Source organism: Halichoerus grypus, chromosome 5 (assembly GCF_964656455.1).
Source record: "Halichoerus grypus chromosome 5, mHalGry1.hap1.1, whole genome shotgun sequence".
NCBI lineage: Eukaryota > Metazoa > Chordata > Mammalia > Carnivora > Phocidae > Halichoerus > Halichoerus grypus.
The window spans coordinates 28121157-28136000 of NC_135716.1; the positions used below are offsets into that span (position 1 = coordinate 28121157).

General features: G+C 42.2%; 1 protein-coding gene across 2 annotated transcripts; it reads left to right on the forward strand.

Annotated features, from left to right (window-relative positions):
• The first annotated feature begins 360 nt into the window (after positions 1-360).
• On the forward strand, positions 361-11024 carry KCNV1 (potassium voltage-gated channel modifier subfamily V member 1). Of its 2 annotated transcripts, XM_036075744.2 has the most exons (5): positions 361-743; positions 1153-1423; positions 1940-2417; positions 3339-3868; positions 7358-11024. In XM_036075744.2, exons 3-5 carry the CDS (start codon positions 1951-1953, stop codon positions 7867-7869), a joined length of 1509 nt encoding a protein of 502 aa, XP_035931637.1. In that variant the 5' UTR covers positions 361-743; positions 1153-1423; positions 1940-1950; the 3' UTR covers positions 7870-11024. The 2 variants fall into 2 exon arrangements, with proteins under 2 accessions (XP_035931637.1, XP_035931636.1); XM_036075743.2 differs by lacking the exons at positions 361-743; positions 1153-1423 and having other exon boundaries at positions 1869-2417.
• Positions 11025-14844: the final 3820 nt, after the last annotated feature.

A 14844-nucleotide genomic window follows, 5' to 3' on the forward strand; every position in this document is an offset into this window, starting at 1 on the left:
ACATGAAATGTTGCTGAGGAAGGCACTGAGGCCCATGAAGTAAATGACAGCTGGAGGTCCCACAGCCATTCGGCAAAGCCAGAACCAAACAGCCACGTTTCAAGTCAATTTATGAAAAAGTTTTTCCCACTGTACTAAGCTCCCTGCTCATCTCTTTATATATACTTTCTAAAACTACTTACAAGGAAAAAAAGATGTGTGCTTCACACTCTCTTGCAAAGACTTTTGGAAAAATGCAGGATTCCCAGATGCTTGCTGGAAATACTGAGAAAACCTTGAACCATGCCACATAAAGCAGTTACTGTAACTATCCTAATCCTGAGTTTAGCAGACTTATGGAAAATTTTGTTCTTGAGCGTTTGTGAGCACACAGCTCAGGGAAACGGGAATCCAAACAGCAATCCTTGAGGTGTCTGCAGGATGAATATAATATTCAGAGTCACGGAGTGCTTCTCTTCCTCCTCCGGTCTCACCTCCCTCGGCTCGCAGCATTCCCCACAGCTGGTGCTCGAAACCGCGAATGGCTCGCTAGCATGGGCGGGGGCGGCCGAGGGGCCGGAGCCGGAGGCGGTGGAGATGAGGCGAGGCTAGGCATCAAGCGCCAGCGCCGAGCTCAGCCTCGAACACAGTCTTCCTCCTGGACCCGTCAAGTCAGACCTCACGTGTACACCAGGAGGATCTAACCAAGGCAACCAGACCAGCCGCGGCCTCTGAGCGCTGCGCAGATGTGCCCGGAGCGGAAGGTGAGTCACCCTGCCCTCCTCCCCACCCCCGCCCCGTGTCCAACAGGTTGGCTGGGGCGCGACTCCAAGGGGCCCGGTGGGCACACCTCTAGTCTCACCTGGGCACGGCGCTCGGCTGCTCCCTTTACCGAGTCGTCGTTACTATTTAAACTCCTGCCCCAGCCCACGCCCGTTCTATTCCTTGTCTTTTTGCCTTCCCTTCTCCTAAAATGAGAGCTCCGCTGTATGCCGGAGAACGAGCCTAGAACGCCTGCTTTCCGGGAAACTTGTACCGGCAGAAATGGCTAAACGTAAGGGCGCAAAGTGCCTCGATACGCGGCGGAAACTGGCAATGGTGACCCCTTGTTCTTAGTGACTCACTGGGACTTCAGTTAAAAGTCATCACCAATTATCCTTATTTCTCAACCAGGAGGTCAAAACCAGAGGGAGGGAGGAGGAAATAGAGCGTGAGTGACAATCAGACTTGAATGAGAATGAATGGGAGCAGATGATGCGGCCCCCTCGCCCTGGGCACCCTCCGCCACGTGCTCACGCCCCCAGCGACCACTGCCGGGGAGGCCTCTGAAGCCGCCGCCGGAAAAGAAGACGGAGGAAGACAGAGCCTCAACTTGGAAGGAACTCAGACCCGGCCACCACTTCCCCTGCTTTCTGAACTTTCCCTCTCGGTCTCCTGGTCTGGAGTGAGTCTTACCATCCCCCTTGCCTCGGTCCGTTCCCCCCAAGAGTCATCTTGTCCTCCTCCCCCACTCTAGACCTCCCACCTCTCCCTCCCCGCCCGCTCCAGCCCTAGGTAGCGAAGCATTCAATCCGTACACCTCCGGGGCTGGGAATCTCCAGCACGAACTCAGTAGGGGGGGCGTAAGTCCGGGAAGGGCCTCGGCGCCCAGCAGTGTTCCCCGGGGCTGTCCCCGCCTAGACAGCGTCGGAGCTCCCCCCCCCACCCCGGCGCGACCCCCGCCCCCCTCGCCTTAGCCTGGGCGCCCCGGCACTGGTGCGCTGTAATCGCGCGCTCGCCGCGCCCTAGCGGCCACTGGCGGAACGAGCACAGGGGGTGGAGAGTGGAGGGGTGCGCGGGCGGGAAGCACCCCCCGCCTCGGGAGTCAGGGAAATCCCGGCCGCCACCAGGGGCCGTGCCACCACCCTCGCCGGACCGAGGCTTCCGGCGCGCCCCCCAACTTTGTGGCGCCCTCACACAGCGGCGGCGGGGATGGAGCTGCCTCCCCGAAGGCGGGCGCCGCTGGACTCGCCGCTGGACAGCTGCTCCCTGACCTCGCTGGACTCCAGCGTTTTCTGCAGCGAGGGTGAAGGGGAGCCCCTGGCGCTCGGGGACTGCTTCACGGTCAACGTGGGCGGCAGCCGCTTCGTGCTCTCGCAGCAGGCGCTGTCCTGCTTCCCGCACACGCGCCTTGGCAAGCTGGCCGTGGTGGTGGCCTCGTGCCGCCGCCCCGGGGCCCTGGCCGCCGTGCCCAGCCCCCTGGAGTTCTGCGATGATGCCAACCCCGTGGACAACGAGTACTTCTTCGACCGCAGCTCGCAAGCATTCCGCTACGTCTTGCACTACTACCGCACCGGCCGCCTGCACGTCATGGAGCAGCTGTGCGCGCTCTCCTTCCTTCAGGAGATCCAGTACTGGGGCATCGACGAGCTCAGCATCGACTCCTGCTGCAGGGACAGGTACCCGAGAGGCGCGCGGGGGCTGGGCGGGGAGGCGGGCGCAGTGGAGAGAGGGCAGCAGAGGTAAGATAGGAGCTTCACACAAGCCTCGCTGAATCCAGGCCTCAGAATACCTGAGGCCACTTCCGAGCTGTTAAGGTGGGGTGGCGGGGAGGTCTGGAAAGCGTCAGAGCCAGCTTTGGATTGGAACTTTTTGGACCTCTTCCTTTTTTGAACGAATGTGTGCCAATTCGTTTTTAAGGCAAAGGAGGTCAGGCCTGAAATAAATATTTGATGGTTGAATAAATGAGTCAGAAAAGCTAAAATCCAAAAGATGCACGGATAGAGATGGAGGTTTCAGTAGGGAGCATTACCATTTATCAGGCCTAGAACACTAACTTTATTTTATTTTTATTTTTTATTCTTTTTTTGGCACTTTTTTATGTTCAATTAGCCATCATTAGTTTTTGAAGAACACTAATTTTAAACTTGGATGGAGAACTGCTTTAAATACAGGAGATGGAAAATTGGTTCCTTGACTGTGAATGTTTGTGGGACTTTGATGATGACTATGTTATTATCTTGCTATTAGTACTATTTCTTCATGAGGACCTTTCCATTGCACATACACAAAAGTTCCAAATGGCAAACTTCTGTTCTTGTTACAAGAAAAATGGGTAATAAAATGCATTAAAGTAGATTTGCTATGTATAAATCCTTTTGTATAAATTTCTGCCAAGAAAGGTTCATTTTAAAAATACTAATCCTAAACAGAAATTTTGAGTACTGTGGGCAGGAGACAGCCTGGGTTAAATATGAATGGACATTTTCTGCATTTTTACCAAAATAAAAAGCATGACCTCACTGCTAAGTTTAATTTTCTTTTGACGTCTGTATTTTTTTTTCAAGTTAGACTAATCACCAAGTTGTTTTCTCTAAAAGATACTTCAGAAGAAAGGAGCTGAGTGAAACGTTAGACTTTAAGAAGGACACAGAAGACCAGGAGAGTCAACATGAGAGTGAACAGGACTTCTCCCAAGGACCTTGTCCCACTGTCCGTCAGAAGCTCTGGAACATCCTGGAGAAACCTGGATCTTCCACAGCTGCTCGAATCTTTGGGGTCATCTCCATCATCTTTGTGGTGGTGTCCATCGTCAACATGGCCCTGATGTCAGCTGAATTAAGCTGGCTGGACCTGCAGCTGCTGGAAATCCTGGAGTATGTGTGTATTAGCTGGTTCACCGGGGAGTTTGTCCTGCGCTTCCTGTGTGTGCGGGACAGGTGCCGCTTCCTGAGAAAGGTGCCAAACATCATCGACCTCCTTGCCATCTTGCCCTTCTACATCACTCTTCTGGTAGAGAGCCTGAGTGGGAGCCAGACGACACAGGAGCTGGAAAATGTGGGGCGCATTGTGCAGGTTTTGAGGCTGCTCAGGGCTCTACGCATGCTAAAGCTGGGCAGACATTCCACAGGTATTCAAATTTCAGTGATGCTTTTTTAATTTGTCATTGTTTGTGAACATTAGTGCTTGACTACAGTCCAAGAGAAGTGACCATGAATTGATACTCAGAATTACCAACTCCCATCCTTTACCGAACCAGGGTCTCCAAAAAGGGATTGGGAAGCAAAACCCTGAAGTTGCTATCACAGGTATAGAGACGATGCCTCTCCCACTCCTTCTCTCCATAAGACGTGTGAAAAACAGTTTGACCCCTTGTTACCCTCAATTTATTTTAACCCAGTGCTCAGAAGTTGTACAAAAATTAAAGACACTCTGCCTCTAGAAGGTTCTAGATAAAATATGCATAAACAGCACATAAAATATGCATAAATTATTCATAGTCTATAGGGACATAAGCCAGTTTCTCTTCTGTGTCCAAGGAAGGGCTTACCACACACGTTCCTGGGCAAAAAAGATAGTCAGCCTTGCAGGGCTTTCTTTAGCCATGCAGAAACTGGGATGACCAGGCACTGGTGGCCATCCCATGATTTTTGAAGAAACAATGGAAATATTTGCTTTGTAGGAAAGTTGAAGACACTGGTTAAATGCTTTATCTAGTATGAGAATTTTCTTGTCCCTAAACCGGGATGCATGAGAGATACAGTAACAGGAATTCCTTAAAATCTAATGAAAATCTAATGAACACTCGCCCTAGAAGAATCTCCACACAACACTCAATTGTGCATGAAAGTTATAGTCAGTGTCAGGGGAAGTCACACAAACCCATTAAAGATGATTTTTGTGTTCCTGAGGGCAGCAATTCTCAGTGGCTGGTCCTGTGGCTGTTGGATGTTCTGGAGTTACCTTATGTTAGATTTTGATGAAAAGCTCGTAGGGGCGCCTGGGTGGCTCAGTTGGTTAAGCGACTGCCTTCGGCTCAGGTCATGATCCTGGAGTCCCGGGATCGAGTCCCACATCGGGCTCCCTGCTCGGCGGGGAGTCTGCTTCTCCCTCTGATCCTCCCCCTCTCATGCTTTCTGTCTCCCATTCTCTCTCAGATAAATAAATAAAATCTTTAAAAAAAAAAAAAAGAAAAGCTCGTTAAAAGGCAAATTCTGAACCTCAGTCTGTGAACAGACAGATTTTAGTATTTGGGGGTGGATTGAGGAGCATGCATTTTAACAAGCTCACAAGGGATTTTGTGTGGACTATACTAAGACACAGTGGAGTAGAATGCCATGTTAATATGGTACATATAAATGCAATACACAAGAATACAAATAATTTAGCTAGAAAGTCCTACTACCACCTTATTTCCCCAGATATGTGCCTAACTGGTCACCTAAAAGAAGTTGACGGTCATTGTCTCTCCCTATTAATATAGGGAGAAATTAACTTCAAATATGTTTTTTCCCCACATGTCTGAGGTAATTAGGACTTCTCCTAACATAATTTTGGTAGGGTATTTTCCTAGCTACTCTCACATAGCAGGGATTTGATAATGGGGTTTCCAACAACTTTTAGAAGTACCACTCTTTGTTTTCTGACACACATAATAGGATGCTTTCTTCTAGTATTTATAAACTCCTCACAAGATTCAATTTAAAAACACCCAGTAAAGACTACATTTTTTCCCAAAAGAAAAGAAAAAGAAAATAATAGTAATTTCCACCGTGTCACCTCTTCAAGGGTTTTTTTTTTTTTTTTTTAGTTCCAAAGCAGTACAAAGTATTAATAAAGCCTTAATTTATTGAAAGGATATGAACGCTTACATAAATATTTGACAATTTTATCTTAAGCATTACATTTTGCAATATATAGACATAGATGACATAGTTCCCCATGTATTAACTGTAAGTATAAGATGAGAGGTATTCTAGAATAACAGGAGGGCAATGGTGGGCCAGAGAGCCAAAGTTTAAGTCCTGGCTCTGCAGTTCTGTACTAGATATGCCACTTCTCTGTGCCTCAGTCTCCTCATCTATAAAATGGCACAATAATTACATCAATTTCATATTGTTTTTTAAGAATTATCTGAGTTAATAGATGTAGCATGCAGAAATTTAGACCACTTTGTGTTTCTTTACAAAATTATTTAGAACATTTCATCTTGAAATGAAAACAGTCTTCTAAATACTGTGCTTTTCTTCTATATGCTGTCAATATATTTCAGAAATACAATTCAATGCAGACACATCAAGGTCAGCTTTCTAAAAGATATTCTAAACACAATCTAAAAAGAATCTTCTTTTGAAGTTAAACGTCAAAATTAATATTCCTTAATCTTTAAAAATAGCTGGTAAATAATTTAAGAATATCTTGAAGTTTTAAGAACCAAATTTAAAAATAATGAGAGCACAAATGGCATTTTAATGAAATTTCAAATAGTCTCTAGTGAATAAAAATTAAAATGATTCTAGGAGGCATTGCTTTGACCTTCAGAGACAGCATCATTATGACTTCAGGCTGATATGACTTCGAAATGTGGATACACCTTCAGCGGTGTTTGTGAACTCTGGTGTCAGGGGAGATACCTTATTCAAAATTCTAGTCCCATTATGGGCTCATCTGACTCTCCTTAGGGTTGAGTCTCTGGAAATGGGATTAGGCTCTCTTGGGTATGTCTCCCAGGGGTTCAGTGAATCCTCAGAAGAGCAGTAGGGAATGCACCAATGCCTCATAGTGAGGGAATTTCCCGGTAGCTTCAGTCCCCCATACCTTTTTGCAGTGAAGGAATAATCTGTATTCAGGTCTATCTCCTTACAGGAAAGCAGAAATTTTATGTACTCAAGGGAAATGTTTCCCTATAGCTTTGGTACTATGAGTGCGAATTTGAGTGGGTATCACGGGAGTTGAGGAATCCCTCCTGATAAACCGTTAAGAATGCCCCGTGAATGTATGTAGAATGTTCTCGTGTGTCAGTGCGGTCACTGATGCTTAACTCACTCCTGCTGCTTCACTTCATTCTCATGGTGGACGTCCTTTACTGCTTCTGGCTTTCAGATAACAATGCCCTGACAGTGTTCCACTTCGTTAGGAGGGTGAGTAAAGCAGACACATAAAATGTTAGAAAAGTGTGCCAAGGTGACACATGGAAATGCAGGTCTGGCTAAGTGAGCCCTCCACTTGCCATGATGCACAGGTCTCCCATTTTATGGACTAAAGTATAATTCCTGTCATACATCCCCTGCCTGCCTTGTAGTCTCATCTGTCACTTTTTGTGTGTGTGTGTGTAACTAGTAGGTGTTTAGTAAATATATAAGTGCATGAATGAATCTAACTAGATTTCTTTCTATCCTTTGCAATCTGGCCCCACCAACTAGACTATGAGCTTCCTGAAGAAAAAGATTATGATTTATCATCTCAGTATCCCCAGAACACTGCCCAATGCTGGAGACATGTCAGATGTGAAATGCACGTTTGTGGGCAGAGAGCCGGGCAGGAGAGGGGAAGAGAGGGAAGTGGAAGGTGGCGAGGGACGAAGGGGTGCCAGGGACTGACGACAGTTGTTCTGTTCCAGGATTACGCTCACTCGGGATGACAATCACCCAGTGTTACGAAGAAGTCGGCCTACTGCTCCTATTTCTGTCTGTGGGAATTTCTATATTTTCCACGGTGGAATATTTTGCTGAGCAAAGCATTCCTGACACAACCTTCACAAGTGTCCCTTGTGCATGGTGGTGGGCCACGACATCCATGACTACTGTGGGCTACGGGGACATTAGACCTGACACCACCACAGGCAAGATCGTGGCCTTCATGTGTATATTATCAGGAATCCTTGTCTTGGCCTTGCCTATTGCTATTATTAACGACCGCTTCTCCGCTTGCTATTTCACCTTAAAGCTCAAGGAAGCAGCCGTTAGACAGCGGGAAGCTCTGAAGAAGCTCACCAAGAATATAGCCACTGATTCATATATCAGTGTTAACTTGAGGGATGTCTATGCCCGGAGTATCATGGAGATGCTTCGGTTAAAAGGCAGAGAAAGGGCAAGTACTAGGAGCAGTGGGGGAGATGATTTCTGGTTTTGAATTCACTTTCAATTTATGTACAAAAGCTTGTGTACAACTAACTCAACTGATAAAGCCTTGAAATGGATGTCTGTATACTGTTGAAGAGTCTCTTTTGAGTACTACCCATGTTAGTTTTTACTGATAATATTGCTTGGTCTGCTAGAATAGTTCACATCCCCCAAACCAAGTGCACAGTGAGTCTCAAAACTAGTCATTTAACACAACCCAATACAAGTAGGCCAAATGTCTGAATTGTCAAATATGAAATAATAGTGCAATACATACAACAAAGTTTCAAGTTCTACGTATCACTAATTTTAGAAGTTCTTTGCACCACTAACCTAAGAGAATGGGAGTTAAACTGCATAGCCCAGAGCAAAGATAAGTGAATCTTTAGGAACATACTCAACAACTTCGCTATTTAAAGACATTCTCCAAGTAAAGAAATCACTCCTTTTTCCATCAGTTAGAGCTGTTAAATACAGCAATTCGCTTTGCAAGCGAAAATCCTGATTTGATGGCCATAGGTGGTGACCCTCTCTTCCCTCTGGTGCAAACCGCTGGTCACAGAGGGACTAAGTTCTGATTCCCATCATTACTATCGGAGGTGGGAATCCCCAGACTGCTTAGGCGACAGCAGAAGAGTGTTGCATAGAGGCTTCGAGAACTGTGCCTCCTCATCCTCCCCCCTGAATGCAGTAATGTAGTCTAGAGCAGGTGTCTCCCGCACCCCTGGCAAATCAGATGGTCTTAAAAACTCTCTTTATTGATGTAGTGTTCAAATTATGTCTTTAAAATCACAAACATGTAAAGGTGAAGTAGTGAGCATCCTGAATATATACAGTGAAATTATTAAATAGTCTTATTTCATAAAATGAGAATGATATGTTGAATGATATCACTGGTTGAACTTGAAGATCTTTTATTTGTTAACAAAAAAATATTATGGATAGTTTTCCAACTGTTGGGGCAAATAGCAAATGTTCAAACTGCACACATTTTGACGGTCATCCGTGATAATGATAAAATTCATGGACATCCTGTTGTATGATTAAAACCAAAAGTTCTAAACCTAAGAATTAGTTTATGATTCCCAATATTCTAGTTAAGGAGATTTTAAAAACTAAGAGTGATACGGAGTATCACTTTAATACCTGCATTTTCAGTGTGTTTAATAGTGCCCCCAAGGGGATGAAATTGGTTCTTGGGGGGCAAAAATATCAGTCCTTTTATTCATAAAACAGATATATACATGCAATACGTGAATAGATATAGAGTATATCTATGGTGTTAAAATTTCATGGAGTGGAAAATTAGGGGAAAAAAATGCCTAAGAGGCTCTTTGCCAGGGTTGGAGGGTGATAAGAAATACACATTGAGAAATACTGCTTTAATATATGGCTATACCATAGTTAACCAAGTCTATTTAAAACACCCTATTATATTATGAACCACAAAAAAGCGGGGGAGGAAAGGAGGAAGGAAGGAAAGAAGAGAGAAGCCAATCAATTATAAGAGGCCATTGATTTTAAAATGCATCCAGATTTTGGATATGTAAAAATTTTAAATATGCATCTTAAATCAATAAAATATCATATATACTCCCTCCGGTTTTCTGGTATGCATGCTTAAGTTCTGAAAACATTTTCAATGATATCATGAGTTTTAGATTGTATGCTAAAATATTTTAATCCGCTTGGCTTATTTCCACTTCTCCCAAATATTATGAAAGATTTAGGAGATATAAATGGTAATAAAATAAATATTTTCCCTCTTACACAATTCACAGGCGCTGGAGTATAGCATAGGGTCACTAATTCTATATAAATCCCATCCATAGTCTGAAGGCAAAACACAGGTTAGATACAGAAGCCAAACTTACCGTGGCTTCTCTAGAATTCTCCTCATTAAGAACAGTTGCTCTGATCCAGGTCTGTGCTCTATACTCACTGTGTATTATGTCATTAATCCCAAAATATCCCCACTAAACAATTATTATTATACTGTTTTAAGTATTAGTCCGTTACATTTATTCATTCAACAAATATTTATTTAGAACCTATCTGTGGGCTGGGCACCGGAGATTCTTAAACCAGACCAAGTCCTATTCTCTTGTACTTAATATTCTGTTCGAGGGTTTGAGGGGAACACAGATAATAAGACTGAGGCATACGAAGATGAAATAACCTGCCTAAATTCACACACTCCATGTATAGGTGACAGAGCCAGGAATGAATCCTAATCTCCTGGACCCCAAAAATGATAGTCCTAAAAGTCATATTATAGATTTCATTATTCCCACACAACCTGTGGATAGGGATTCACTTCATAGCCAGGCAAGCCAATTTCTTGTGGATGGAGAGGTTTAATATGCCTTAAGAAAAATTTCAGCTTATTCTCAGAGGTGGAATGGTGCTTATAAGGAACAGCTGTTGTCATGCTTTATAGTCATTATTAGACAAGAAAAATATTATCTTTAGAATAATTAATAGAATAATTAATAGCTAAAAAACAAAAAAAAATGAAAAATGAAAAAACTGTATGTATTCTATATATATTTTTTTCTACCACCAAAGATTCTAAACATGTTCTTCACAAATGTGGTATGTTAGCAGTATATATTTTGTCAAGATGTGGACATTTCAGAAGAAAATTTTAAATACCATTGCCTAGTCAACTTTGCTGTTAGAGAAAATATCAGTGTACTTATTCAGCAATGTACATATAAGCAAACCAAAGTTAATTTAAGTAACATATGAAATAACTGTTAATTTTATAGCCCATCATTTAAAAAACATTTGATATTTTTCATAAATGTAAGAATTATTGTTACAAAACAATATTTAATTTGGAAATATAAATAATGGAATTACTGGTTTTCTTTAAGCTATTTAGAGAACACTAATTAAAAACATTGCGTGCACAGAGGTAATGTTTGAACACCTAAAAGAGCAATTTTAAGAAATCACTATGGTATCTCTAGTAGAAGTGGCATGATGTTCATGTTTTACTGGTTTTTTCCCTATATATACAAGGAATTGTTGCATTTATCATTTTAATGCAAATTAGTGTTAAGTATGATGTATTAGATGCACAAAGAATTAACTGAGGTAGAAATCTCAGTGCTGTGTTTCAATGTGGAATTCTTACTCTGATTAAAATCTTTGACTAAGCTCTTGTAGAAAATATATATGCTGGCCCAAGTTATCCAAGCAAAAGATTATCATTGGGTAAGATCAATGCTTTGACAAACATTTCCGCTGAAACATTTTGTTAACATGAAAAGTCTGCTCTTTTGAAATATTAACCATTAATATCTCTGTCTTATCAATCCTTCAATTCAGGTCCAAGATATCCATTGGCAAATGACATGTTTTAGTACTTCCCTTGGTGATTTTCTTTCACAAAGCACCACCACTCCCAAACTTCTTTCCAAGCCATGCTGATACATGAAAGAAAAATGTCACATAGGAGAGTTTTACTCATAAACCCCACTTGCAGTTGCTTACGTGGTATGTCTTTAGGGCTAATGGGAAACGTCTTCCCTTGCCTTCTATTAGAATTACTCCCTTGCTTATCCCCTCAACTCCGTTGCCCCTCTCTTGCTGGTATGGAATCGGTAAGACCCAAATCCTAGTTAAATCCAATCTCGTGCCTCCGTGTGCCTGCCCCCGCAGAACTGATCACGAGGACAGAAAAAAAAAAACAACATATGCAGACTGCTTTCATTTTACATTCATGCCTACAACCCGAATGGGTTCTTAATGCTGCTAGGCAATCATACTGCAATTCCTGAATGTATTCACTCTCTCTAGATAAATATCCTTTTCATTGCACTTTCACTCAGAAAATAGAATCAAATTTTCCACAAGGGCCGACACCCACATTTATCCACCTACCTCCACCTGTGCCTATTCACTCTGCCTTTCCTCTTATTATGTGGATTGAACTGTCCATCCTATCCCTCCTCTCCAACTCTAGGACATTGCTTCAGAAAGCCTATCCCTCTCCCTCTCCCTATTATACATTATATATTTTCCCTCTCGCTACTGGATCATTTCTATCAACATATAAATGTGATTAATTTTTCCTATCTTAAAAACAAACAAACAAAACAAACAAATGAATTTTTACAACTCCTAGAATCTATGTCACCCTCTAGGAAACACCCCACTCTCTGGTCTCCTTGATGGCAAAACTCCGTGACAGCACTTTTATACTCACTCACTTCATTTCTATATTCACTATTTTTTCCCTATTCTTCAAATCAGCCTCCCATCCCTACATATCCTAAAACCGTTCTTCTCAAGGTCAGCAATTACCCCATCATTGCTAAATTCTATCCTTAATTCTCAGAATTCTTGGTGCTTGATCCATCAGCAGCATTTTACAAGATTATCGACTTCCTTGAAGCACTGTCTTCACTTGACTTCCTGCCCGTTGCACTCTCTTGATTTCCCCCTGATGCCCTGCTCACCCATCTTTTCTGGTTGAGGTGTTCAATCAGGACTTCATCCTCAGACCTCTTCTCCTCTCTATTTACATTGTTCATCCTGTTTCATGGCTTAAATATCACTGATAGTCAACTCCCAAATTTCTAGCTCCAGATTAACCCGTCTCAATTCCTGCATCTTCAGATTTGTGTATGTTACTGCCTGTTCAATATCTACACCTGAATGTCCAATATATAGCTCATGATTACCACATCCACCACCAAATTATTTATATTTTCTCCAAACTCTATGTTAATTCAAGTCCTCTGAGAAGCAGATGCCAAGACGGGTGATTATTGTAATACTGATGACATCTAAGACATTTACTTGGAGGGAAAAAAAAAAAGCCTGTGAAGGATAAACAGGAGTCTAGAGAAGGTGGGAAGAACCTTCAGACCATGATGCAAATCTGACACGGGTGAAGAAGAAGGAGAGAGAAGGACTGGGTAAAAAAAAGAGTCTCTGATAATAGCCTAGTTCTGAGAAAATGTCAACCGAGTTGACGGAGAGTCATGAGCAAAAGTAGCCCATCTCTTTTAGAAAGGGCCCCACGCTCAGAAGGCAACAGCTCAGGCTGTCGGTCAACCATGTTCCGTTCAGAAGGAGATCTGAGCGGGGGATTTTTATGGCCACCAACGTCAACCCCTGGAACTGCCCCAGTCGGCTTCTCCACGCATGTTCAGAAGTAGCCCCTCCATGAGTCCCATGCCCCTCTCTTTGTGAGGGAAATTTTAGAAAAAGGAGTTGGTGGGTGACCAGAGCATTCACTGCTGCAGTTGGTCTCAGAATAGCAGCTAGTAGTCATCCTCTACCTCCTCCACTAGCCACAGCACCCCATCACAGCACGTTATTTACCCCACTGGACCCTCGCATGCTAAGAGTTATAAAGAGAGGGGCGCCTGGGTGGCTCAGTTGTTAAGCGTCTGCCTTCGGCTCAGGTCATGATCCCAGGGTCCTGGGATCGAGCCCCGCATCAGGCTCCTTGCTCTGCAGGAAGCCTGCTTCTCCCTCTCCCACTCCCCCTGCTTGTGTTCCTTCTCTCGCTGTGTCTCTCGCTGTCAAATAAATAAATAAAATCTTTAAAAAAAAAAAAAAGAGTTATAAAGAGAATTCTCATCTGCTTATGCTTTTCTCTACCTCCGAGGAACATTTTATATCCTACAAAACACTTTTATCATTATTGTCTACTGACGTGCACTATAGTTAGTTATGCGGCACAAAATTTTTATTGCTGTGTTACTTACTTTTATTCTTGAACAAAGAAATAGCACTAATAAAATGATATTTCAGGGGGAAATTTCAATAATTTAAATCCTGTTTTATTCATTTCTGACCATCACATTCAGGATGATACTATTTTAATAGGACACTGGTAATAATCCAATGACTCTGAAAAATACTTTCATGTTTATATATTAACTTATGTAAAACCATTAAGGTAGAAAAACATATTTAGCTTTCAACAACATGAAGCAACTAAATGCGAAGTAACAGGGAAAATAGGTTAACTTTTGGATTTCCTTTTCATGTTCTAAGTTGAGTGACATTTCTTCCAATTATATGCTCCTTACTATGCCTTCTTTAGAAGGTTTATAGTCTAAGGGGCTTTCTAATTAAAAGAAGATAAGGTGATATATGGATTTTCTACATTATTCTATTGTTCAGTACTCAAGTTATTTCCAGAGAAATAATAATTGAACAAAAGAAATTTTGACAAGTTTGATGCACGTGCACACATGCGCATGTGCACGCACGCGCGCGCACACACACACACACACACACACACACACACAGAAAGATGGAGAGAGAGAGAAATAAAAATTTAGGGTAACAAAAGAGATTTTGAAATTATGGGAGGTAGATGTTCCTTGACATGTAACAATAATCACCTCAATTCTTCACAATGGATATGTAGATAGAATTTCAATCATCTCTCTAAATAAGAAAACCAAATCCTCCTTCAAAAAGTAAACCAGGACAATTTTCCTGAAACCATGTCTTTATACACGTCTTTGCTGTACAGCCAATGTTTTATCTTAAAGTAGTCTATAATTATTATTGTCAACTAATTCTAAATGGTACACGTGAAAATAAAAGTTACAGTTGCTATGGAAACTATACTTTGTAGGAAATTCATTTTAACAAGCCTTGCTCCCAAAGTTAAAAAAGAAAACAAAAAACAAACAAACAAAAGCACTTCATACACAATAGTACCACCTTGACCACAAGCCATCAGGAAAAGAAAGAAAGAATAAATGAATGTAAATATAAAAATAAAAGCCCTTCTTCTACCTTTAGCTGTACTTATAACTTCTTTCCTCACATGAGTTAATTTTCTTAAGATTTCAGACAAAGGAAAATAACTACTCCCTGCAAAAACCACAATGCATAACAGTGGGATTTCTTAACTTTAAAGATGGAATATTTAACTTTGTAATCATAATTTTCAGAAATGTATTATCACTGGGCATTTGACAAATTATTTAACTTAGTACTCTTC

Bases quoted from the DNA above. Each gene is read 5' to 3' on its own strand.
- KCNV1 (XM_036075744.2), top strand. From the start codon at position 1,951: ATGGAGCTGCCTCCCCGAAGGCGGGCGCCGCTGGACTCGCCGCTGGAC. The intron at 2,418-3,338 runs GTACCCGAGAGG...TTTCTCTAAAAG, and splicing joins GACTCCTGCTGCAGGGACAG to ATACTTCAGAAGAAAGGAGC. The intron at 3,869-7,357 runs GTATTCAAATTT...GTTCTGTTCCAG, and splicing joins GCTGGGCAGACATTCCACAG to GATTACGCTCACTCGGGATG.